This window comes from Astatotilapia calliptera, chromosome 22, assembly GCF_964374335.1.
Source record: "Astatotilapia calliptera chromosome 22, fAstCal68.1, whole genome shotgun sequence".
Taxonomy (NCBI): domain Eukaryota; kingdom Metazoa; phylum Chordata; class Actinopteri; order Cichliformes; family Cichlidae; genus Astatotilapia; species Astatotilapia calliptera.
The window spans coordinates 6,289,765-6,317,316 of NC_137442.1; the positions used below are offsets into that span (position 1 = coordinate 6,289,765).

At 39.3% G+C, this 27,552-nt stretch overlaps 2 protein-coding genes across 5 annotated transcripts; both read right to left on the bottom strand.

Moving 5' to 3' along the window:
- Positions 1–1,298: 1,298 nt before the first annotated feature.
- On the bottom strand, positions 1,299–15,552 carry znf384a (zinc finger protein 384 a). Of its 4 annotated transcripts, none has more exons than XM_026156409.2 (11): positions 15,385–15,552; positions 12,880–12,947; positions 11,772–12,093; positions 9,528–9,650; positions 9,080–9,237; positions 8,896–8,972; positions 8,548–8,772; positions 6,713–6,880; positions 5,744–5,822; positions 4,981–5,139; positions 1,299–3,179 (listed from the first exon to the last, which is right to left on the bottom strand). In XM_026156409.2, the coding sequence occupies exons 2-11, from the start codon at positions 12,940–12,942 to the stop codon at positions 2,784–2,786; spliced, it is 1,770 nt and encodes a 589-aa protein (XP_026012194.1). In that variant the 5' UTR covers positions 12,943–12,947; positions 15,385–15,552; the 3' UTR covers positions 1,299–2,783. The 4 variants fall into 4 exon arrangements, with proteins under 4 accessions (XP_026012194.1, XP_026012195.1, XP_080152561.1 ...); XM_026156410.2 differs by lacking the exon at positions 15,385–15,552 and adding an exon at positions 15,036–15,302; XM_080296435.1 differs by lacking the exon at positions 6,713–6,880.
- A 3,070-nt stretch (positions 15,553–18,622) lies between these two features.
- flot1a (flotillin 1a) lies at positions 18,623–25,969 on the bottom strand. The gene is made up of 13 exons (XM_026157046.2): positions 25,817–25,969; positions 25,245–25,308; positions 24,840–24,915; positions 23,855–23,945; positions 23,301–23,444; positions 23,027–23,146; positions 22,809–22,904; positions 22,285–22,437; positions 21,889–22,070; positions 21,475–21,520; positions 20,715–20,852; positions 20,365–20,529; positions 18,623–19,061 (listed from the first exon to the last, which is right to left on the bottom strand). Exons 2-13 carry the CDS (start codon positions 25,285–25,287, stop codon positions 19,041–19,043), a joined length of 1,275 nt encoding a protein of 424 aa, XP_026012831.2. The 5' UTR covers positions 25,288–25,308; positions 25,817–25,969; the 3' UTR covers positions 18,623–19,040.
- Positions 25,970–27,552: the final 1,583 nt, after the last annotated feature.

The following is a 27,552-nucleotide window of genomic DNA, read 5'->3' on the forward strand; positions in this document are numbered from 1 at the left end:
AAACAGGTTTTGAACTTTATTCTCCATAAGGGAAGAAACAGTCTGTTCAGATGAGCAAGAGGTGTAACTGTGCATACAGTATGAAGAGTGTAGCATAAGAGGGCAGTTAACTGTATTATCAGGAGCATTGGTAATAACATTAACAAGAATATTGAGAATGGGTTATTTCTCATAAAAAGACACAATGAAATACAAGGAGTATACATGGAGACAATCAGCCGTCTGTATGGGCATCCTGAACATTTCTGATTGGTTAGAGACGGCGTGTGCGGTGTCCCAGGTCACCAAGGTCACAGCTTCTCATAATCATGCTTTAATTATTTGCAGATGTATCATGGATACGTTAGCTTTAAATATCATATGGTTACAGTATTAACATGGTTCTCTGAGTAATTGAGACCATTTTTTCCCATAAGTTCAGGAATCAATCCCCAACAGTAAACTTAGCACAACAACACCTGTACAGATGTGGAATTACATATTTTAGCCAAACTGCACCTCTGGGAAGCCTCAGTGGTCCCTGTTTATAATGTATTAGGGATCCACCAATATTGGTACATATTCACCATCAATGTCACTGGGATACTGATAAATATAAGATTTGGCTAATTATCTGTTGTGTTACAATTATATGACTGAGTAATTGGGAATGGGAATAATTTAGGAGACTTGAGAATGCCATTTTAGCTCATTGATAATTAAGTTTTTTTCATTTCCTTAGTACAAAACTTGTTACTTTAAAAATCTGTATAAATTCATCCACACTGTTGCCCCAATTTCCATTAGTCCAGGGAACAATACTCAAGTCCTGCCCTACAGTGAACCTATATAACAAAAACATAAATGTGGAATTACAGATAGTTTTACCAAAGTGCTTCCCTTATGCCCAAAAATATTTTAAATGACTAATTAAAGTCCCTGCTAATTTTCTTCTTGCATTTCACTGATATTGGTACGATATCTGCGCCGTTGCCTGCCATTGGGATTAAGTTATGAGGACAGACTTTAGAAAAGTATTTATATGATTTAAAAGGCAGAGCTTTAGAGTTCACTGACATCAAAAGGGAACAAATAGATACATCCTAATTCTTTGCCTAATTATCACACATGAGGTTTAGTTGACTCATCTCTGGTTACGTCCTAATTAAGATCAGTTTCACAGTCTGTAGATGGTGGCTGTGGTTGTGATAAAGGAAACAATTATTCTCCTGTCATTTCCTCACTTTGCTGAGCGTGACGATCTCACAGCCCGTCAGCTTTAAAGTTGACCTGGGACACTGCCAGTGATTTGGTACATGTTAATTTGATTTCCTTTAGTTTTCATAGATGCTTTACACAAGACATACTTCCCTTTTACAGATGAAAAAGTCTTTTCTATGTATTTTATGTACAGCATACTGCAATATCATAATGCCTCAGATTGATAATAATGTGGATAACATTTGCAATACAGTTATAATGGAAGTAGTAATAATATGTATGAAAAGTTCTTTAAAAAAAAAGAGATTAATAACAGTACCTGTCAGCCATTTTCATCACACAATCATTATTTTCCCAACAACCATCCTGACAATAACAAACTGGGCTGCCTTAGTCATTCGAGGACAGTAAACAGTTGAATAGCAACAAAAAAAAAGGAAAAAAAAGGGACCAAGACGTTCTGTTAGGACTTTTCTCTCTGTTCCATCACATTCATGCGCTCACGTTGCTTTCTGTTTGATCACACATTTCTCTGTTGGTAGAAAAATACATACATATGATATATAAAAAAAAGGTAAAGGATGAAAAACATAGGCGTGAAGTAAGTTTCATCAAGTGCTTTCGTTATGACCCCTCCCACCCCCGTTTTTCTCTCTTTCTGTCGTGGTTCCTGCTGTGGACTCCTTACATTTAGTGCATTCTCTGACCGATCGCGCTATCTTATTTAATACTTTGGGAAATGTTTCCTCGCTCCTCTGAGAGGAGGTGGGTGTAAATAAGGACATCATGATCTGTGAAATGTACACTTTTGAGATTCGGCTGCAGGCTTTAGCGAGACTTCCCAAACGCACGCTTCATTTTTCTTCCTGCTGCTCTTTCCTTTGTAGCTCCAATTCAGTGTTTCTGATGTAGTCTGTGACACCTGACTGTGCCTTTCAGATGCTGTTTAAACATTTCTGCACCGCTGCTTCAGATGCTCTCATGAATCTCTACAGTCTCCCATCATTCACTCCTTTTTTGTTTTGGCTTGAACTAATAAGTGATGAATGTTCAGATTAATGTGATCTGAATGTCTTCAACATTTACACTATTCTTTGGACCATAACTGCTCAAAGAATAGTGAAATTAGTTTTTTTAATTTTACAGATATTTTACACCTTTATCCTCCAAAGATCCCTCAGTCAGGACTGAGAGATACATGGCAAGTGGGCTCAGGAATCAAGAAGCACACTGTAAAATATCTGTGTAAGTAATTTATGGTTGTACTCAGCATCAAAGCTTCTTAAGTGGGTGAATTCAAATTTACTTCTATCCATGATTGTATTGCATTACCCGACTAACCGCTTTTAAAAAATAATCTCACTGAAAGCTACAGAAGTCTAAACTGAAAACACTAGTGTTTTTACACTTTCAAATTCAGTGATGTGTCAATAAAATAGAAGATCTGAATTATAGAAATTCACCCAATCAGCTGTTTTTCCCCTGATTTTAAGAAGGCTCTAATACTGAATACAGTTAAATTACTTGTACATATGGACCATTTTTACTCGACTAATCCCTCGAGCAGAGCAGGAAGACGCAGCCTATGAGTTCATGTGCTCCACCTGTATGGCTGATGTGGAGACGGTTAGGCAGAGGTCTTTGTGGGTCACTGGCAGGTCTGCCACAGTGACTGGTTTGTACTGGATCTCGCTGGCTGACACTGTCTTGTACTGGTGTAGATCAAATGGGCAGGGGACCACAGATTCTGTGGGTTGCTGTTGTGGCTGGTAGCTGCCTGGGGGTCCGGGGTTTGGGTTCTGGTTGTTGTTAGGGTTCGTCTGGTTTTGGAGCTGGCTCGCTCTGCCCGCACCTCTCCCTCGACCGCGGCCTCGGCCCCTGCCTGGTGTCAGACCCTGGGCCTGCTGAGCAGCTACTGTTGCTGCCACTGTTAATGGGTCGGGGTTGTGCTTCTTCATGTGTTTCATTAGATACGTCTCCTGGAGAACGGATGACAGAAGTAGAACACATGATGTCAGGAAAGAAAAACAGGAACAATGTGTTTTGATTTTTTTTAAACTATTAATATAGCTTTGTGGTTGTATGGCATCACTAACCAGCCATTTAACCCTCTCAAGGCAGGGGTTGCCGATTGGCAACAGTTAAAAACTAACAACCTCATTACCCCACATACATATTTTATGAGTTTTTTTTACTCAGAAGTACCACTGCAGGACTTGGTTGTGCATTAGCAACAAAAAGTTTAATTTGAGCCTGAGAGCGTTAATATTTATAGTGAATGATTTTTGAGTTAATGAGTTTTGCTGCTGGGCAGAAAAGTGCTGCAAAACATCTGGATGTGAAAGTGAAGCTAATCTTTTTTTAGCTTTTGGGTAAATAATTTAATCCACATTAGACATTTGTGCCATCTGAAGACTAAATGAACATTTGTGTTCAATCTGAAGAAATATCCTTCACACACTCCCAAAATATCTATGAACAACTAGGGCTGAGCCATATCATACCGTTCACGGTAATACCGGTATGATGTTGGGCAACTATAAGAAAATGAAATAGTGTCTTTGTTTACATACGCACATGGCGGCGACGGAGAATAAGAAGGGCGAAAGCGGATCGTTGAATGAAACGGATGAACCAGAATTGGTTTGTAAAAATGCTGCAACGTCAGTGGTGTGGAACTGGTTTAGCTTTCGTCCGTCAGATACACAACAAAGCACTATTTTTGGTAGAGCATGCTAGCGGGCCGTCGTTATTACCGTGTTTTTTGGAAAATACGGCACACTTAAAATCAATCCTTGGATTTTTGTGAAAATCGACAGAGCCCCTTATAATCCCGTGTGCCTTATGTATGAATTCTGGTTGTGTTTACTGACCTCGAAACGATTTTATATACACGGCGCTTGAAAATCTGTCAAATGTTTCAGTACGACTTTGCTAAGCTACGAAGCCGCACCGCTTGATGGATTGTCGGAGCATTACGGCTATCGTAGGCAGGAGCCTCGCGGAGTGATACGTGCTGTGCTTCAACATAATATTACGGTATTGTGTGTGTATAACCTCTTTTTAAGTTTTGTGGATATTATACATGGTTATGCTGAGGATATGTCGGCCAGTTTCCACTGGAAATGCCTTTTGGTTAAACTGTCAGCGAGGAATTTGCATTTGCACTGTTAAATTTTTATATAACTTTAATGCACATAAAAAACAGCTGCTTGTTTAAGTGAAAATACATTGATTTTTTTATTATTATTTTTTTGCACAAATAAAGTTGTGGACTTGTAAAGTATTTTGTCTAGTGTCAATTATATCGTCACTTATATCGTTATCGCAAATTTTCAAATGTATATCGTGATAAATATTGTTGGTCATATCGCCCTGCTCTATGAACAACCCAAAGACACAATGCCTGTGCCCATTGATGATGTATGTGCATAATTATATAATTACTAGATACATTAACAGTACCAGCTGCTATACAGCATCTGGCTTAAACTGCGCGAACAATGATTTTGGCAGAGAGGGATGATCAGTGCTTTGCAGTAATAATCATTATATTATTCTATTCTAAGACCTGAGATCAGAACAAAAGGCTCATTAGAGCTCTACATATAATGCATGTCAGACAGACTCATGGATTGTAAACAATAGTGTATTAACAGTAAAGCATCTGCAAACTAGCAGTACAATTCCTGCCAACTCTCTCCTGTTACGTCTTCTCTGTTGCAGTACAACCAAATCTACACTTTCAGTAAACTGCATGTCAGATACCAGAAGTCTTACCGAGGTATAGGATCGGTTGCAGAGGCCACAGGAGAACAGCTTGGCGTGTTTCACGGTGTGTGTGGACAGGTGAACCTCTAGACTGGCAGCATCTGTGTAACCACGGTTACAGTTGTGGCACTTGTACGGCTTGTCTTTGTTATGCTGCCGACGGTGAGACTGTGATGGAAAAATAAATAAATAAAAGAGGCATGTAAAAACTAGTAATATGTAATTTGATCTTGACTACAATAGAAAAGGCAAGAAAATCACTCTTTTCAGACTAGAGTCCAGCTGATATATCAGGCAATATTTGCTAAAATATCAGCATCGGGATTAAAGCTGATAAATGAAAATGAAAAAGGAGACATTAGTAATTCATGACCTGTGACAATAAAACATAATTATTTTTAAACTTCACTGTCCCATTATCTCAGGAAAGCCTGATAATTAACTTCATATAACAATTGTTAGGGAGACCTGTTTGTGCTTTATATGTCTCTCAAAAAAATATTGGCCAACATGTTGAATTTTTAAATCTCTTTTTAATTATTAACAATGAAAAATGATCCAAAATAAAATTTCTGTGAAAAAAAAGGTAAGCATCAACATATCTACTACTCCATCACACTTGGTTGTACATTTTGTCTACAAAACCCAACCTGTGGAACCTGGATGAGTATGAGAACCACTGGCTTGCAAGTAAATATATGCTAGTAGCACTAGAGCCTTAGTAAAGTAATGATCATGTCAGTGGCAAAGAGAAAACCTGTAGATTCAGTACCTGGAGGTTGGACAACTGAGTGAAAGCTTTTTCACAGCCAGGATGATTACACTTGTACGGCCGGTCACCGGTGTGAATCCTGGGAAATCACAGTCAAAACAAAACAAAGGTGATGTCAAGTTTGACGTACTGACAAAGTTAAGATACTTCTAGATCAGCTCAGCCCCTCGCTTCCTCATGTTGCAGTTTCTCAAACTTCTACTTTCACTTCCTCGAGAAGGAAACGGCTTTGGTAAATTTGAATAGTGTGACCTTTGGTTGCTATTTGTGCACTTTAAAATCACATCCTTTTTTCAGCACATTTTATCATGAAGTGTCTTGATGCATGCTCAATCATCCAGGTAAGAAAATCCCAAAAAGTCGATTCTGTTCATGTGGACGTAGCGTTTTCAGTGGGAGGAATGTTTCGTCACTAATCCAAACAACAAAACGTTTCTCTTTTTTGGGATTTTATGATGAAGCAATAAGCTATGAAATAAAGTTTTATAACAGATAAACTAGGCTGCTAATACATGCCAGTGATCACACATCAACCACATTCTTCTGTCCTTTCAGGTGGTAGTGCCTAGCTTTGTAACAGCCTTTCGCCTTCCATTAGGTTGAGCTAATCTGTGGTTTGATTGTTTCTATCATCCGCTGAAAACTATTTTTTATGGGTCACTCACCCTTAACATTTGAATCTGGTTTACACCTCAGTGTATGTTTGTAGTAAAACATAAATATGGATTATTTTGAACTTTGAGGCATGCTGAGCTACTCCAGTAGCATCTAAGAGTTAAAATATGGAAGTGGGCAGAACAGATCCATCTTATAAAAGAAAAAAAGTACATGTCAGATTTGATAGATACTATAAACACACAATAACTCAAAAAGAAGGACACAAGCACAGTGACATAACTCTCCATGCACCTGCTCCCATACATGCACACATTCAAAACCCGCCCGGCCCAGCCCAGCTCGGCCCAGTACCGTGTGTGCTGCTGTAGGTGACTGAGCTGCCTGAATGTTTTCTGGCAGTAGGAGCAGGTGTAGGGCTTGGCCCCGGTGTGGATGCGGATGTGCTGGGACAGGTAGCTGGAGTTGGCAAACGACTTGGAGCAGTGGGGACACTTGTGGGGCTTGGCCTCAGTGTGGTTTCTAACACGGGAAACCGGGATTGGAGGGTTAAGGGGGTGGGAGGGAGAGAGAAACACAGAGAGAGAGAGAGAAACAGCGAGAGATTTTTAAGCTACAGCATGACCAAACTTCATAATGAGCCGAAGACCAAATCATGCATTTAAGCTAAAAGGATCTGATCGATCAAGTATTGATCACAGATTACTAAGTTTGACAGTGTGCTCTTTGTGCTGTGTCTGAGTTGTGAAAACACAGAACGAAACATACAGCAAGCACAGTCACGCTTTTCTCTTTCTCTCTCTCTCTCTCTCTCTCGCAGTCTCTCTCTCCTTTTGGTGTGCACTACTTTGAGTGAAGTGTGAGTGTAGTGTATCTATGAATGTCTGAGTCTGCTGCAGTCAAACCAAAATGTAAATTCAAGATGAGTGCCAGGCCAGCGGAGCACATCTTCCTCTTTAAAATTAATGGCCTGAAACCCACAGAGAAAACCCAGTGCATGGAAATGAGGGAAATGAAAGCATGAAGGTGAATGACAAGGTCAACATAAAATTAACACATTTATCAGAAAGGTGACAGCCTGGATGGGAGATAGATTTATCACTCATATTGTCACAATTAATGAAATATAGTAAAATGAAAACTAATTTTAGTGTCCGATTAGCGCCTTTACCACAGTAAAAAGGGGTGTAAAACATGCAGGTTAAAAACTGTATATCAGGATGTATTTTTTAGGCACAGCACATACAGTTAGTATGCAAAGTGTACTTAGACTTGTATCGTGCATTCTTAAAAAATGTTTTCGTTTTTATCTTGCTGAGAATGAAAGGAAAATGTTTTAATAAAGACATCTGAATAACAGAGACATCTAGAGAAGATGCTGAAACAAAACAAAAAGGGGATGCCTATTTTGGTGAAACCTGAGTGACAGACGGGTGTGTTGGTGAGAAAAGGCATTTAAATATAACTCAATCATCCTGTCTCACTTACTGCTGGAATACTGAGTATCTGAATCTCTGCATATATAAGGAAACAAATGACATTAATCTGACTAAAGCCTGGGTTATACTCCAGTTCAGACACGGACAAATGGAGACCTGGTGCCTGGGTGCATTTGAACTTGTTTTTTCTCTTGTTTAAATCACTAGTAAATTACTTGCCAGGGAAAGAAATACTTTGACTGAATGCTGGGAGAATTAAGGAATTTCAGTAGTAGTATGCCATGTGATTGGCTGATTAAATATTTGTGTTAACAAGTGGTTGAACAGGTATATCGAATATAGGAATATGGATATGTTGCCCCCATACCTGATGAACCTCAGGTAGCCATTGTAACTTAATAAATATTGCAGCTGTAAGTGAGACTGTGTAGGAGTTGTATTTAATTACCTTTAGATACTGACTCAGGAAACTGACTTCCCATTCTCACAGTGGGTCCCAGTTTTTAGAAAAGAATGAATGGTCAAAGACAAGTACTTAAAAATAACAGGTTAAGAGGCATGAAATAATTTAAGTTTTGGGGACTTTCAAAGATGATACTTTGACTGTGCAGAAAGAGCTTTACACTGTCAGCACTCCCCAAAACAACCCAGACAAGTCCCAAGCTCACCACTCCTTCTTCCCTTTATCTATCACCACACAGATGTTCACATGCACACATTTTAACACACGCACACACTCAGGCCCAGTACCGTGTGTGCTGCTGTAGGTGACTGAGCTGCCTGAAAGTTTTCTGGCAGTACGTGCAGGTGTAGGGCTTGGCCCCGCTGTGTATACGAATGTGCTGGGACAGGTAGCTGGAGTTGGCAAACGACTTGGAGCAGTGGGGGCACTTGTGGGGCTTGGCCTCGGTGTGGGACTTGGCGTGGATCTGCATGTCTGACTTGCTGAAGAACGTCACTGCGCACATCCGACACCTTGGCAGGCAAGGAATGAGAGGAGAAGAGAAGAAAACAGTTATGATAAACAAAGCACAGAAAAAACTGCAAGTATCTAAAACATCATTAATATTTTCCTAAACTTAACGCACTTTATCCTACCTGTAAGATTTGGGTCCGTCTTTGTTAGTGTGATCATCCTCATCATTTGACAGATCATATGGGTCGCCACCGTGATGCTACAATACAATAATAAAAAAAGTACTTATGGTTGTAAAGGTAAAATGCCTCACAGTTGGTTTTATAAAAGGAAACAAGGAAAAAAGAAAGAACATAGAAAATTCACCTGTCCACCAGCAGCAAGGTGTGCCAGTATTAATGCATCACTTCCTGGAGGGAGGACCCCACCCACTCCAGCCACCCTGCTCATCACCTGTCTGCTTTTCCTGCCTCGTTTTGATGGTGCCGGCATGACAACAGCAGGAGCAATGTCATCCTTCTTATCTAAAAATGAGAGAAAATTAAGAAAGAAAGAAGGGAAAGGAAACAGGGAGTGAGGGAGTGTTGAGTGAAAACAGGGACAGTTTGGAAAAATTATGATGCACAGCTCAACACCAAACCTTACATAAGACAGATACACAGATGTGTTTGATTGTGTATGGATGTAACAGTGCATTTGGGTGGGAACAGGAATCAAGTGTCTAAAATAAAATGGTAAAAAGAAGCCCTAAGCCTCATCATTTTTTTTTACGTTGAAATTATTAAAATGATGGTGACCTGCACCTGTGTATTACCTGAATTTGAGGGGTGCACTGCTGACACTATCATGGTGGTGGCAGTGGGGTGTCCAGCTACAAAAGACTGCGTGGAGGCGGTGGGGACCAGTGTGCCCTGTGGGGTGGTGATCACTAACCCCGCTAAGAGGAAAAGAAAAACTGTGATCTGGCCGTCCAGATCTCACTCTGTTAGGCTTTTATTCTAACTAACAGTTAATGGATGATGTAGTGATAAAAGAACTTTAATTTTCAACCTTGCAACTTGAAAGCCACACAATATCTTATAAAGGACAAAGCTACAGCACTAACACAAGACTTGCTAAGGTTTATACAAAAGATTTTAACGAATATTTTTATACAAGCTGTGCATAAAAAAGGGATAAAACTGCTAATATTAACACTAAGTACTACTACTAACACCTAAATGGAAACTGAAAAAGAACCCTGTTGAGATTGTGATTAGTAGCCACTGTAGATTAATATGTACAGTGTCATTCACTCCTATGCACATATCTTGTGACACCAACAAATATGGGTAGAGTTCAAAAAGTTCTGGAAAGAGTTCTATAAAAACCAAAAACCTTACCTGGTTTAAATTTGGCTGAACTCCCATTTGAGATCATCTTTTATGGGATCTGCAGACAGCTTCCAACATGGCTGCTCTTTTTGTATTGCTCTCATTCTGATTATTTACACGGTATGCACTGTGTATAACCGCAGGAAATCAAACTGTGTCAGAAAGCAAACATCAGTTTCAAGCTGATCAAGGTACATGCTTGGTGATGAGACCTGGGTCCAAGCAGTCCACAGCTAACCGGTTTTTATACGAGTCCACAGTTCCAAGTATGTCTGATGAGGAGTGAGACCACGAGCAAGCCTGGTGTGTTTTTAAACATACGCACCATGATATCGTTCTCCAGGGTAAGACATGATGAGTGTCTCCACTGTGATGTGTCTGGCACACTTTTAAAGCATTTCAGAAACAACACATTTAGTATGCCTGCTGGGTTTTATTTTAAAAACTGACTAACTTTCAACTCTGTTCCTTTGTCTGTTACTTCCTGCCCTTCTCCTATGCTCTGTGCTGCTACATGTTGCTTCTGTAAATAAAAAAAGAACTGTTCGCTTTTTCTAGAGCAACTTCTGATGGAATTGCTACCATTGTCTCGAGTGGGTGTCAGGAAGCAGCCGTGCCTGCTGCACTCCCAGGATGAGTCTGTTAATGTGAAGTTCCAATATGACATCCTGAGGAGTCTGATGAAAAACATAAAAGTGCAAACAACATGATCTGTGGTGCGTGTCATCACGTCATCGCGTACTGTTTGATGGGGCCAGGTTTTGGGCCAGTATTGGGAATCTGAAGAACACCTGCATCCCAAACTTTTTTCAAATGACTGAGCATAACATAGCAGATTTTTGACCGTCTAGCTTCACCTGGGGACATTTACATGTTCTCACTGCCATTTCCTTTTTAAAAGAGGTGCTGTAGTTAATTTTAGCTTCATGTTTCTCACATTAAATGGTAAATGGCCTGTATTTGTATAGCGCTTTACTTAGTCCCTAAGGACCCCAAAGCGCTTTACACTACATTCAGTCATCCACCCATTCACACACACATTCACACACTGGTGATGGCAAGCTATATTGTAGCCACAGCAGCCCTGGGGCGCACTGACAGAGGCGAGGCTGCCGGACACAGGCGCCACCGGGCCCTCTGACCACCACCAGTAGGCAACAGGTGAATTGTCCTGCCCAAGGACACATTAGGACAGCATGATCTCATCTCATATGTTTCCCTTCAAAAACCATGGAGTTAGTAGCTTGTTTTTCTTCTAGTTTTTTTAATAATCACTTACAGACACCTTGAAGGTGCATTCATGCAGTCTTGTAGAATTATATTAAAATACTACCAGTTACTGCCATAAAGTAGGGAAAATATATATTTTAAAATTAAAATACATTTGGATGAGTTTTTCCTTTTTTTTTTCTTTTTTTTTTTTAAATGGTCTTTTAAAAATTCTGTAACACTGAAGCACACATGCAAACAGACATAACAGGGATGCCACCAAGATCAAATAAACATCCAGAGGTGCACAAGAAGATGATCTTGAACAGGAGACTGGCCAAATTTAAATCAGGCAAGTTTTTTTAATAGACCTTTTCAGAGAATTTTTCTTTCACAATTTGCAAAATAAGAAAAAAGACAAACTGAAAAATCATCTACGACTCAGGTTGGTGAAAACATCAGAGCTGCTCACTCACCTGCAGTCATGATACCCGTGGAGGGAACAGGCACAACGGTGACGTTCTGGGAAGTGTGCGACTGGTGCAGGTGTGCCCCCACCGCACTCAGGGGTCCGCTGTTTCCACCACCACCCCCTCCTACATTGCCTCCGCCTCCTTCCTGTTTAGGGATCACACGTACCCCAGCCGCTCCATCCACTGAGCTGGGGATGGCGAGTACGGCCGTGGGGTAGTGGGGGGAGGAAGTGGAAGACGCAGAAGAGTGAGGAAAGGAGGGCGCGCTGGCCTTCTCTGGACCTAGTTGCTCCTTCGCCTTGTTCAGGAACATGGCGTTCTCAATCTAGACAGAAGTGGGGAGTGGAGAGAGGAAAGAAGGAAGGGTGTAGGAATTAGGGGGCAAAGGAGTGTGATACAGTAAGGGTGAAATGTTTCATGACGGTGGAAGGAAAAGGATATGAAAGGAAGGAAGAAAGGGAAGGAGAAAGGAGACTTGCCAGAGATGAAGAAGGCAGATTGAAAGAGGAAATAGGATGAGGGTGTTTGGAAGAAGTTGAAAAAGAAATAAAAATACAAAAGACAGGAAGAAAGAGAAAGATGTGAAGAAGAGTCATATGTTTATGCGGGAAAAAAACAGGATGACCCAGAGATGACACAAGCAGAGTGGCGATAAACGTAGTGTGTGTCATGAAAGGAAAATGGAGAACAAATGAGACAGAAAATGAGAGGTTAACGACAGTAAAAACAGAAGGAATTAAAGAAGAATAAAGGAGGAAGGAATGGGAAGATTGGGGAGAGTGAAGGGTAGGAGTTAATGGGTTAGATAAGAGCAGACAGAGGAAGAGGAAGAAACAATGGAAGAGAAGAGAAAACGAAGGCATGGTGAGATGCAAAAAAAGCAAATGAAAACAGGAACAGAAGATTGAAAAGATGAGAGAGGAGAGGGACAGGAGTGATCATGTGAACCCATCAATAAGTCAAATAACTTCATCAACGTTGCCAGCATTATTTAGTGGTGTTAAAAACAACATGTTCAGGTTGTGAAGTGCTTCTGGGTATTTTTTCCAACAGCACAGACCACTATACCATGTGTAATTCAAGACAATTCCAACAATAAGGTTGTGTCTACCTGTCCTTGTACAGTGGGGACGGGAGACCAAAAGTATGATGAGTTGAAATGGGAATCGTCCATTATTTCTGTAATTAAAAAGCAACACACTTAGAAAACACCTGTCCTGCTCCTCCTTTTTTCGTTTCTTTTCTTTTAAATGAGACCATGCATGGCTGTATTTCAGTCATCTTAGTCCAGTTCCTTTCTTTCTCCTCCGCACGCTGACACACCGAACACGTCGGTTTCAGGATCAGCATGCAGCACTAAGACTAAATTTAGTCCACTAAATCGAGCCACTTTTCTACACAGCTAACCTTTGTTTTTAGGGATACCAATCAAGATGTCTGTGACAAATCTGAGCAGTTTAAGCTTACTCTGTTGTGGCTATTTCTTGAAATAATTAAGATTTGTACAGAGGAGGATGTGAAAGGAATCAGGCAAAGATGGTCAATCCCAGAAGGGAACCAGTGGTTCCAAATGCTGTGTCAAAGCATACTGATGTACCCTCTCAGCCCAGTAAACATTATAACTGAAACTGCACAAAAACATAGTAATTGAGATTTAATTTTCTCTATTATTCCACATTAAATACCCTTGGTTTTACAAAAAAGAACTGACAGGCAAGACGATAACATTTAAGAGGAGATAACACTGATCTCTTTACTGTGTGGAATAAGTCAAACAAACTACCTAAAGAAACAAAAACTGTTATTAGAAATTACTTAAAAAACTGTCTGCAATTTGATGCGAGGAGATAAAAAAAATGCTAAAACTGTACCTGCAAACTAAAAATTCCCTTCCTGAAGAAACACCGCCCCCTGTTAAAGAGCTTGGGATCTCAACCATATCCAGTGGGAACATTTGTTTGAATGTATGGAAGTGCCTGGTAAGGCTATGGATCGCTGTTACATGCTTGCTGCAAAGCAACATACACATGCTCAAAAGCACAATTGTCACTGACCTCCTTCCAGATAACCTGTTTTCTGCAAACATAAATACAGGTCTTGAATTTGTCTTGCTTTTTACTTTTCTTTGACCACATAAAGTTTGAGAACCACTGGTGTAGAGGGCAGCAGAAGCAAGAATTAAGAAAACACTAATGATAATCAGTTTTTGAGAATTTAATGATTGTCTGTAACACAGCACATGCACTTGTTTACTACTCCCTAACACAGCATGAACAAATTGCACAATCTTAGAGTGCGTGTTTTATCAGCAGCATGTCAGTGAGGCTAGTTTTGCAACAAAATTGGATGTGGGTGCACCATTAGGTGAAAGTAACACCCTCTTCAAGAGTGCACACAGCTTCTTGACAGTTGAAAAAAACCCAAAATAAAAACCCACTGTCAATCTCATGAGTAATCAACCTGTAATCTTCCGTTTCCTGATTATGTCCCACTAACAGAGGCAAAGAAGGAAGTTTCATTGTTCTATGTTGGCATGCATTTGCACTTTATTTTAGCTTTCTGAAACATTTTGAGACCGTGAATGCCATGCATAATCCTGCTCACATACCATTAAAAGCATGCAAGTAATTACATGTTAGTAAAGCCCAACTGCCATTTAATAATTTATAACAACTGATATTCAGTAAGCCCCGCAAAGGAGTATGCGAGGCCCATAAAAAAAAAAAATCACAATAACAATTGAGGTAACGCCATATTTCATGCAAAACATTTGCAATGCATAACTCATGAAATGTTTTGCATTGTTTTTCATGAGCCTCCTCTCCCCTCTGCAACTGCAAGGTCTATAAATAAATGAAAAGAAATGCTTTCAATGCAATTTAATCATTTTCCCTGATTCTGCAGCAAAGCATCAGATGCAAGGGGCCGTTATTAGTGCAGTACAAAGTCAATGTTTCAGTGTTCTGAGAGACATTTGTTTCTTCCCCCCCTCTCTTTTTCTTTTGGACGAGAGGGTGCAAGCTGCCTCCAAAAACTGTGGCATGGCTAGCGCCGAGCTAACGTTAGCTGTGCTTTATGAATTATTGCAAAAACAAATTTGCCACAAATCGTTTAAGTCAGGGTGCTTTTTTGGAACTGAGTCTGGACAGATGTGTTAAACTGCACCCAACCGGCTGACAAGAGCGTAATAACATATCTGGGTTATGCACAAACATGGCTAACGTTAGCTGAAAAACGCAACAAGACGAGAGGAGCTAGCTAACTTGCCTCCATTAATTTTCTCCTTTTGTTCGCTGGCTTGCTCTAGCTACAAGGAGGCCTGTATATTCAATATGCTTAACTAGCCCGCCGCTTAGTAAACACAAACATCCGTGCTCTCCCTACGCCTCCATTCCTCACTCCCTGCTCATCTCGCTGAGAGAAAATAAAAAAAGAGAAAAAAAAGTCTCGAATAAAAAAAAAAAAAACGAAGACAGGAAAAAAAAACGTCGACGCCGTTGCCTCTGTAGGAGACGCAGCTTCATGCAGACTTCCGGCGGTTGGGACGACGGTGCTCTCAGACACACTGAAAAAAACACTTAATTAACAACCGACTAATAAGTCCTGCGTTAATTACCGGTGAACTCGACTCCCCTTCAACCCCCCCGGAGCTTCCTCGGGTCGGGACAGTTGGAAAACTTTGTCCAAATCCGCCCCTCAAACCCCTCAGATATGCCTTTTTTTTCTTCGTTTTTTCCTTTTTTTCCCTCCAGCTCTTCTCCGAGGAGTCAAGGCAGGCTGAGTTAAACAGCTTCCGGCCACACTCTTCAAAATAAAATCAAAGCGCGATTCTTTTAAAGTATATTTCTTTGTGTATTGCGTTTGATTAAAAGCGTAATAATCGATGTTAACACAATTAACTAAAACTAAACTAAAAGTAGGTGTAAAATATGACATTTTATGCACCGAAATAAAATGATTATTAATTATTTTTTTAATTAAAAAAACGAATTTAAAACAATAGTGTTTAATCACAAAACCAGCAAAAAAGTATATTTATAATTGTATCAAAAACAGCCTAATGAGGTTTTGGTGCTACATGACTTAGAGTCAATTGTCTTCAAAAATAGCTGTTTTGTATAAGAATATTTATTCAGAAACTTATCTTATGTATTTTTCATAATAATAATTAATACTAAACCACAAATAATGCCGAAAACTAATAAAACCGAAGTAAAACCAAACTTACAAAAAACAAATACAATTTAAATCTAATCGACCGAAATCCGCTCTGAAAACTCAGTGAAACTTAAGCGACCTGAAAACAAACGCCATATAATCTAAAAAAGAAAAAAAGGGGTTCCGGTAGGAAAACCTTCTATACACAAGTCAAATAATATAAAACAAGAAAAACAAACTAATAATTGTGCAATAACTAACAGCCATTTACCCATATGTTTGCTCCGCTGAGAGTTTTGAATTAGACTTCCTGTACTGGTTTGGCGTTTTACCAGCTAACTTGACACACCTGCCAGCGTCTATGCAGTATCTTCCGGTGTATTAATTATCCAGTCAGTGAGGACGTCGTATCAGTTTCTATGTATATTTCATTTCTGAATTAGCTGAATGGTTTTCTCATTTTGTACAACAGCTCTCAGGTTATGCGGACATGTGAGGCTATTAAAAGGTAATGAATGCTTGTACTTATAATATCCACGTCACTATAATTATTATCGCCCATTTAGCTTGAACTATGTCCATCATATAAGATGGACCTAAGCTACTTTTGTCAGCATTTATAATGCAAGGAAAGAACTCTAATGTTTGTTGCAAGTTTAATTCCTGGTGCAACATCAGCAATTCATTCTTGGGAAAAGCACCATGTACCATGAGCATTTTATTGAAAGATCAATGACAATAAAATGATGATGAAAACGTTTATTGGGATCCCCTTATGCATGTGAAAATTGTTTATTATGCAGTGACAATTCAAGACCTCACAGATGGAAAAAAAAAAATAAAAACTGAAAAAAAAAAGAAGCTAAAATCAGATGTGTAAACAGGTGAGTAAAGAAAGACAGCAGTGGAACATTTGATAGCTACAATAAATCTTTTTTCACAAACAGTAAAGATTTAAGTCGTTTCCCCTTTTGCATTTAAATGACAAGGATTTTGTGTATAGAAGAGCAGAACGACGTTTTCCTAAAGTACACGGAAGAAAAATAAAAAGCAAACATCCACTTTGGTCAAACATCACGAATGCAACACAACAGGGTCTGAAACATCACAGAAAACTAATAAACTGGATAAAATACATTTATAATGAATTAGTCAAGCTGTTAGTGGTGATGCAAACAGTGCTTTACACTGATACTGTATCAAATATAAATTGTATAAACACATACACATACATATATATCCATATTTAGTGCTGATCCAGTAACGAAAGCACACTTCCATTTCTATAGCTGGGTAATCTCCTACTTTGGTAACTCCACAGTGAAGCTGCACACGCCTACTGTGTCCTGACTTCAAACATATGCATTTGCAATATTACTTTACAGTGTAAGAGTGACAGGTGTTGATGCATGCATAATAACAGTAGTACTCATATATGAAAGAAATAAAATGTACCCTCAGGACACTTACAGCACGTATGGTTGTGCTGTAATCAGGAGTGCAGAGAAGTCACAAACAGTGTTTAGAGCTGAAGACAAAACTGCTCAGTTAAAACAAAACCATATATCCATCTTCAGTGTTTAAATCCCTTCTGATGTATTAAAACATGTCCATAAAGATATTTTCCTAACTAGCCCCAGAGGGTAATGGTGAGGTAGAGGGATACAGTTTGATTGGGTGGTGACAAAAGGCAAATCAGGATACTTTACAGTTACTACCGTAATACTTTAGAGCTAGTATTACACCTTCAGTGGAATATAAAGCACAAACTACAGCAAGCAAACGTAAAGAAAAAATAAAGAACAGAACAGCAAACACCCCTGCCCTCACTTAACAATTGAAATATTTAGCTTCACATTACGCCAAAGCGTTATATACTAACAAATACTTAATGTTATGAATACACAGGGATATTCTCATTGCTACTATGAAAAGCAAAGCTGTATTTCACACATTTAAATTTAGTCTGACTGGCTACACCTTTATGAGAGCTGCTACATAACTGCTATCACTAGGAACCACTTTACTTAAGATTTGTAATACACATCATGTATTAGTGGACTGCAGGGTGGTACAGACTTAAGGCAGTTGAAGCTCCTGGTTGGGAAAAACAGAATCCCATTTTGTTTCCTGTAGCTAATATCTCCAAGCCGAGGCTCAACAGGAAAAAAAGAAGATTCACCGGCGCATCAGTTTACAAATAAAGAAATAAAGAATAATTAACTTAATTAACTTATTAAGTACCAAGGATCATAAAATATAAAACAGTAAGAAAAAGAAAAAGGAAAGACAACACCTTTTAAAAACCCTATACATATTAACGCTGAAGTTTACAGATAATATCAGAAATATTCACCCTGAACCTTTATACACCAAATTTATTTCAGAAATACATGTAGAGAAAAGACTGATGGGTTAAAATGCATGTCAGTGAATATATGATAATATGCAATATTAGTAGGACTAGTAAATGAAGGTTTTGGTTGCATGTTTTAGCACATGCTCATGCTAAGAAGCACTTAAGGTTTGGCAGCAAGGCAGTGCGGACACACACACACACACACACACACACACACACACACACACACACACACACACACACACACACACACACACACACACACACACACACACACACACACACACACACACACACACACACACACACACACACACACTTGTGAAGGAATTATTAATGGTAAACAGGAACACAGACAAAAGTGTGACATATAAACACAGAAAGGGACAAAGACAAAGATCAGTCATGTAAAACTCAAAAAGTAAGAAAGCTCATCAAACCATCATAGAATACATGAAATATGATTATATTATCCTCTGCTTCTTGTTACCTGTGACCCTGAACTGCATAAGCAGAAGGTAATACAAGGATGGATGGAGGCTAAACGAACGCAGTACCGCTAAGCACAAAGTCATAACATGAAATAACATTCGTAACTGTAATCAGACTATTTTCACAACAGAGAAACATCACAAACCAGCTGAACCAGCCACACAGCAGAATGACGCCGTGATGAGAGAATCATGCAGGGAATCCAGACAGCTGATTGGACACTGGGAGGAAAGACTGCCTGGTCATCACATGGCTGATTGTCTTCAGCCTGTATGAGAGGCCATCTACAGAAAGGAGAGATATGATATTATGATGTCAGCAGACTCCAGAGAATACACAGTCCTAGTCTTGTTAGACCTTACCTCAGCCTTCGATACAGTCAACCATACCATCCTGATAAACAGACTGAGAGACCTGGTTGGGATGTCTGGCTCTGTTCTAGACTATTTTTTTTATCTTATATATCTGAAAGAAACTTTAGTGTGTCTGCAAACCAGAATCTACAGAGTTGTTGTGTGGAGTTCCTCAGGGCTCTGTGCTGGGACCTATTCTGTTTTTAATATACATTCTTCCTTTAAGCCAGACAATACAGCAGTTTCCTGAAGTATCTTATCATCGTTTTGCTGATGATATTCAGCTATATTATTCTTTTAAGCCTGCTGAAGCTCATAAGCTCTCCAATCTGATTGACTGTTTAACCAACATTAAACAACGGTTGAACAATAATTGCTTACAGCTAAACCCGGCCAAAACAGAAACTTTCATTATTGCACCAGGCAGTGCAATACCCGATATTAAACGGCGAATGGGTGACTTAGGTTCCTCACAGAAACATAACCTTAGAAACCTGGGTGTTATTTTTGATGAAGCTTTTTCTTTGGAGGGACATTTATATCAGATCATAAGAAGCTGCTTTTTTCACTTGAGGAACATTTCTAAACTTAGATCCATCGTGTCAACAAGTGAACTCGAGATGATAATGCATGCTTTTATCTCTACAAGACTTGACTACTGTAACAGCCTGTTTACTTGTCTAAACATGAAAGGGCTAGCCCGCCTACAGGTTGTTCAAAACTCTGCAGCGAGGCTACTGACCTGCTCGAACAAGGGTTCTCATATGACCCCTGTTTTAAAGTCGCTGCACTGGCCAACAATCACATTCAGGTTCCATTTTAAAATTCTAGTTTTAACTTTTAGAGCATTACAGAGACACCCCCCTCCCCCCTACATTGCTGATTGATTCATACACATACCACCACTCATCCCCTATTTCTACGGGGTTTGGACTCAGTGGAGACCTTCAAAAAGCAGCTAAAGACATTTTTATTTCAAAAAGCTTTTAATTAGACCAGGGTTTTTATGATGTATTTTATGACTGTATTATGCTTTTACCTTGTAAAGCACTTTGTGACATATGTCTGTGAAAGGTGCTATATAAATAAACTTTACTTACTTAGAGAAAGGTGGATGTTTTAAAGTTTTGTTATATTTAATGCTGAATTTAATTATTAATAATTAAATTTGATTGGTAGCAGCTATAAGCTATAGATGCATGAGTGCAGGTAAGTGTAACATAAACCGAGTTACCTGGGAGATGTTCACGCCAGTCATTTTCTCCAGCGCCTCGGGCAGCTGGGTCATGATGTCCAGCACCTCTCCTGAGAGTTTGGCCACGCCCACATCTCCACCTCCGCTGGATACCATGGTAACTTTTTTGGCTTCACACAGAGGCCTGCTGATCTCTTCTGCCATCTGGTGGACAAATGACATTACAGCTGTTAAAATTGTAACCGGTGAATGTAATAATGTAATCCAGAAGTAAATGCACACACAACACTCATGACTAACAGGCTTCAAATTCTGTTTTTTTTATCAGCACAATTCTAAAAATAAGAGCAGGAGCTAGAAATGCTTGTTATGATGATGTTATCGCTCACCAAAGGCAGTTTCTCCAGCAGCATGTCCACCATGGCGCCCTCCTTGTACTCCTTGAAGGCCTCGGCCTTCTTCACCATCTGCTCAGCCTCAGCACGCCCCTTGGCCTCCACTGCAAATGCTTCAGCCTCACCTTTAACCTGAAGGAGAAATGAGGACGGACTTACTGTACCAGAAAACACTGAATCTCACCTTGTACCTTAATGGTACATAAATTAAAGTGAATTACAAAAGACATTTACAAATGTTACCTCATACAAAGCGATGGTAGTTTGAAATGCCTCCTCTAATATCTTATGGATTTTTCCCTCATCCATATTCCATTCATTTCCGTTTTTTTATTGCTAGATTCAGAATTATAGGCATCATATAAGAGGTCTCACCTGGGCTGCATATTAATACTCTTATTAACATAAATCATCATGACTGATTTAGCTCTTTGCCTTCTATCTCCTTATATCCTCTTCTAATTTGGAGTTCAGAGACCCCAAATTAATACTGCACGAGTGTGACAGATTTTTTTGTATATGTACACCCAAATAATTTACTGAATACTCTGAAGATTAGATTTTTAGATAATATCTTGTATTTAAAAGCAAGGAATTGTATCCTTGATACATTAAGTTGGTAGTCAGATAAAGAGCCATACTGAGCTAGATAATTAATCGGTTTGGAGAGGGATAGGAAAGGCTGCCCAGATAATTCAAGATGACATTTGTGGAAAATGCTTTTGTTTTTTCCCCAGAAACAGCTTTGACTCACTCTTATGGACTCAGCTTCAGCCTCTGCCTCCATGATCAACTTAAGACTGGACAGACAAAAGAATCACAGTCAGCTGGTTAGCAGAGAGATAAATGATTTGACCAGTACAAACATGGCAGCCATGCTCTTAAAATATAAAATGATAGCTCAATTGTTATTCTAACATAAAAAGAAGGATTTAAGTGGACGGATGAAAACTTGCCGAATTACAAAACAAACAAAACAACAAACAAACAAACAAACAAACAAACAAACACACACACACACACACACACACACACACGAGGGATTTTCCATGTTTCTTCTTCAGACATATAAACAGAGAAAACATACCAGAAAAACCTAACAGACTATCTGCTTACTGTCGTTCCTGCAGTTCAGGAGGTGAAAATGAACCCACAACCCACAACTCACCGCTCAGCCTCAGCCAGCTTCTCCAGCCGGTATCGCTCAGCCTCTGCAGGTTTCTTCACCTTGGCCTCCAGCTCTTTCTCCTTGCGGGTGATCTCCTGCTCCTGCAGCATGATCTGCTGCGCCCGCTCAACCACCTGCACCTGCATCTTCTCACTCTCAATACACTGCTTCGTCTTCGCTACCTGCCAGAGGAAAACAGATCATACATGTATGTCTGTACACATAATATTCTTCATTTAATATCATGAATTGTAAAAATGTTGTTGATTTGTAATAAGTTTAAAACGTTTGGCCTGCAATTATAATTAAAGAAATGCTGTGCACTGTATTTAAAATATATATTCAGCTTAGAGATCAAATAGCAAAATGAGCTGCTTCCTGTGCACGCCTGTGTACCTGCAGCTGGTAGGCCATCTCTGATTCAGCCCTCTTAGTGTTGACTTCAATGTCATAGGCTGCCTTCTTCAGCTCATAGTCCCTTTGAGCCTTCGCCATGTCAATCTCATTCTTGTACTGAGCCGATATTTTCTCCTGCATGGCATGAGCTTCCTGCAGAGAGAGTGTCAAAGAGGGATGGAGAAAGGATGGAGGTGATCAGGATCAATGGGAACAGATGTCTAAAATAAACAGGATGAAGATGCTAAAAATACAGACAGAGTTTAGACAAATGGCACCAGTGACGAGGCGAAGACACACAGTGAAGTGCTCTGTAAACAACCTTCTAGATGATTTAAATGCAGCTTCTATTATTAGCAAGATAAGTATTTATCCAAGTGTTTCTAAAAATAAAGAAAGATCTTCAAACTACATCAGCAAGCCCCATTGACACCTGTTGCAAAGAGAGATCTGTGTAAAAAAATAGCTTTATAGTAATACAGTATTAAAAAAAATAAAAACAGCGACAAAGTGACAGATCTCACCCTAATCACAGCATCTCTCTTGTTTTCGGCCTCTCCAATGCGAGCATCTTTCTGAACCTGCGCTGTTCGGCCTTTCCCCAGAGAATGCAGGTAATCCTGTGTGCCAGCAGGAGAAAAAAGATCTGATGTGCGTTTACTGGTTCAATTTTTAATTCCGAGAATCTGCAAAAATGTACTGAGATCATCTATGATATGATTCTTATAGCGCAAAGAGATACCTGGTCATCATGGACATCTTTGAGGGTGTAGCTGACCACGCTGATGCCCATGTTGACCAGGTCAGAGGAAGCCACCTTAAAAACCTGCTCTGAGAACTTCTTGCGGTCCTTGTAGATCTCCTGTAACACAAACACCTTCGCTGTGATGCAGAAGTTCGCTTTTTGAAATGTACTCATCACACTGAGGTTGTGAATACTGAAGGTGTATTCTAATAATACCTGTTCTATAATTCAGTTGGATGATAAACTCCATTTATTTACTTTAACTCCTTACCTCAACAGTCAGATGGGCGATGATGGCTCGCTGATGACCTTCAAGTGTCTCCAAGGCGATCTGAGCAATTTCAGCCTCTGACTTTCCCATGAACATCTGGCAGGCTGCAGCTAACATCTGTTTATTCTGACCCTGGATCTTCATCTGTAGGAAACAGCTGCTTGTTTATTATTTAGACAAACACTGACATAAACATTGGGTTCATTTCCTCGATGCACAGTGAAAAATAGCAAATCGGGAGCTGGGTTTCACGTGCAACTACATGGCACTGTCAGTGTACCTGACCCTAATATTTACATTGGCCTGCTTTAATTAATCAACAGATACAATAACATGCAAAAATAAATAAACAATGAAGCAGCAACAAAGTTTACTGTAAACAAAAAACAAGTAGGAAAAAACATTCTGGTTGCTACGAGTAACTTTATACACCACACAAAATGAATCTTATCTGCTACATGTTAATCTTCTAGTTTACACCTGTCCTTCTGAGAAAGGCCTCCCCTGTTTTGCCAGCAGCAGCACCTGATTCATCTGCAGTGGTGCACACTGACCTGGGCGATCCCGGTGACAGAGATGGGCACTCCGTGGCGTGTGTAGACTTTATCGCTCTTCACATTCAGAGTCAGAGTGTTCAGGGAAATCCTGGAGAGAGGCCACGTGAGAGATATAATGGGAAATATGATTATTGATTCATTTTCATTACTCTAATGGTACATTAGGTGTAGCAATTTCCTCCTTGCTTTTGTTACACTGAGTTGCAAACACAGAGTGTATATCAGCGGTCCCCAACCTTTTTTGCGCCACAGATCGGTTTATGCCCGACAATATTTTTCACGGACTGGCCTTTAATGTGTCGCGGATAAATACAACAAAATAAAACTAGTACCGGTATCGAAAAAAAGAAGATTTATTCATAACACACGTAAAAAGACCCAGGAAAACAGAGTTAACGATCAAAACGATAACAAAATAACGCTGAAAACTGATAAAAACCCTGAAAACCAGACATTTCACACCTGAGCCTCAACTCTCGCGGCCCGGTACCAAACAACTCACGGACCGGTACCGGTCCGAGGCTCGGGGGTTGGGGACCGCTGGTGTATATAGTAAAAGGGATTTTTTTTTCTTTAATGTTGGTACTAGACCCAAATGTGGCCTGTGTGGAAGCTAATGTCTTAAATTCAACAGGAAGATGGAGAGAAAGGACTTAAAAAGTAACAGTTTATGAACAGCAGCTGGATGCTTTACACACATTTATTACTAATGACACAGATGTATATGCCCTGTGCTTTAAATGTGTCCCCAAAAGAAATCCTTCATTACTATAAAATTAATTTAAAATTAATTTGTTAATCTTTTTTCCCCCTTTTTATCCATTTTTGCTGCTGAAGTGCTGTTTGCCTTCTCATCATGTTATTCAATTTGTCACTTAAAATATAAAATATATCGGCCAAATGTCAACAGTGTTTGCAGAAACATCAGGAAGTAAACTAATGGGATACAGGAGAACATAAATAAACTTTGTGGTTTGTTTACCTCTGTATCTGCTGAACGCAGGGGATGATGAACACTCGGCCTCCGGCTATCATGAGAGGTGGAGAACGGCAGAAACCTGGGAGAGATCAGAGACCGCGCTGAGCATCACAGGGAGAGTTTAAACATTTACTACTTCATGATAAAAACAAATTCAACAAACTTCCATCACAAATCAAGTTCTGGTTTATGTTTGTGTTCAGAACTACAGACCCATTAAAAAATTTTTTCTCTCCTTTGGAGAAGTCTAGGGCACCAGCTAAAGGTTTTGGAACATTTTGTTTGCCTTGATGTGACAGCCATCACATGTGCGTTAATTAATGAAAGGCAACAGTTATGTATTAGTTTGATGTTATAGTTTCTTAAGTTGTTTAGATTTCAACAAAGCAGTACAAGGCATCATTTTACCTGATACCACCATAGCCTCGTTGGGACCACAGGTGTAGAACATGTTTGCTGATCCTCCTTCAGACTAAAAAAAACAACAAAAATGAAAGAATTATTTAACAAAAACACTTTTATAAAGGACTTGTTTAGAAAATCCATCAACAAACGCATAAGGCCGGAATCGTGAAGAGTTATTATACGAAATATAATTTTAAAAACACTTTAAATATTTTATTAGTTTCTTTTCAGAGGCTAAATATGCAAGCATCAGAAATCACAATGATCAGCTCACTCCCAGAAGAAAAGGAGTGGATGTGATGGTGGTGGCCAGACAGAGGAGCAGCAGACCAGCGGAAAAAATCTAATTAGCGCAAACATTGCGCAGTAAAAAGCCCAAGAAAAGCTGCAACAAACGCAAAACCCCGAAGCTCACAAACAAGATCAACAGAGAGATCAAGATTTTAAAATATGTGCAGCAAAACAAATATGAAGTGCAGGCTGTTTATCTGTTAGCTTAACTCAAACAATTTCAGCTACATCTGTGTTTACACTCGATGAATGTGGATACAGAGAAAATATGACGACACACTCACCGATTAGTGTACAAACGACGTGGTTTAGGTGGAGTAGAGTGAAAAGCGATGAATAATTGGCCACTCAGATTAATGAGTTTTCATCCCAGGTGACGTTTTCTCTCGTTGGATACGAAATGATGCGGTTAGTGAATAATAAGGCTGCAGCTCAGTGGCTCCAATAGAGCACGCCCATTCAGCAAACTTTGTGCTTCCGCCATCTAGTGGCGAGGTGGGGAAACGTCATTTTTCAGGTGGAAAGCAACTAAATACATTTATTAAAGTACAGTTAATAGTTCAATTTTCTACAACTTTGAATTTTATTATTAAACACTATTATTATCTTGTATATCTCTCACTTCTGATTTTAATTCATTTCCATGGTGGATTTGCTTGTTTCAATCTAGCTAAAAGGTGCGAGATGGGAATGTATTATTATTATTATTATTATTAATTATTTTTTAAATTATTATTAATTAAAAATATTTTAAAATGCCTCTTCAAATGACAAAAAGCTAAAGTCATTTTCTTGTATGCTTTTATTTTCTTGTAGGCAGTTCTTTAAGTTTTCTTGTTTGTTTTTTATTTTAGTTAACTAAAATGTTTTTACACCAACTAGCTTTGGTATAATGTCGCTTATGCATATGACTCCAAATTATTCAAAAGTACATTTAAGAAAATTGCACTGTCAAAGAAATATAGTTTAAAATATTATCTAACAGTAGCAGCATATATGTGACTCCTCAATCATTGCTGGAAAAGTATAACACTTTAACATTAAATCTTCCTTTCAAAACACAGACTACTGAATTATTCTAACAACTATATCTATATATCATAATAAAATATATATTATTAAACGTGATGCTCTATTGGATTCCGATCCAGTGACTGTAGAGGAGATTTGAGTACAGTGAATTCATTGTCATGTTCTCAAATTCTACCTGAATGCCACAGCAGAAATCAACACTCATCAGACCAGACAACAGTTTCCCAATCTTTTAATGTCCAAATTTGGTGAGCCTGTGCAAATTTTATCCTCGGTTTCCTGTTCTTAGATGACAGATGGCACCCAGTGTGATCTTCTGCTTCAGTTTGATGAGCTGTTACATTCAGAGATGCTCTTCTGCATACCCTGATTATTTAAGCTACCATTGCCTGCCCAGCTTGAAGCAGTCTGGCCTCTGATCTTTGAAATCAAGACACTCTCCCCTAGAGAGCTGCTGCTCACTGGAACATCAGCAGATTGTCTTGATCATGTTTATATTCCTAAATGCACTCAGTTGCTGTTGTGGTTGACTAATTAGATATTTTGAATTTCTCAGTTGAACAGGTGTACCTATCAAAGTGGCTGGTGAGTGTATATATTTGTGTTCATACTATTAAAAACGTCAGGACCTTACATTTAATGTGACGCTAACGCCTGGGTCCATTATCTCCTTTATTCTAACTGGATGATGGATGCTGCTGATTATGGTGTAGAAGGTGTAACTTTTTACTCTTCATATACAGGCTTTAAAATTCACATTAATGTTCTGATGAAATATTTTCTTCTGAAAACGTAGAGGAGCAGAAAAAGGAAATACTCGAGTAAAGCATCTGAAACCCACTACTTCGTTACTTTCCAGCTTTTGTTTGGAGTTCCAACGAGGCAGTGATGACAACACCCGGCACTCCTTCTCCTCTTCCGGTCCTTGCCTCAGAGGGAAGGAAACCCCTTTGGGGAAAAAAAGCTCAACCTTCAGCCAATCAGCTCC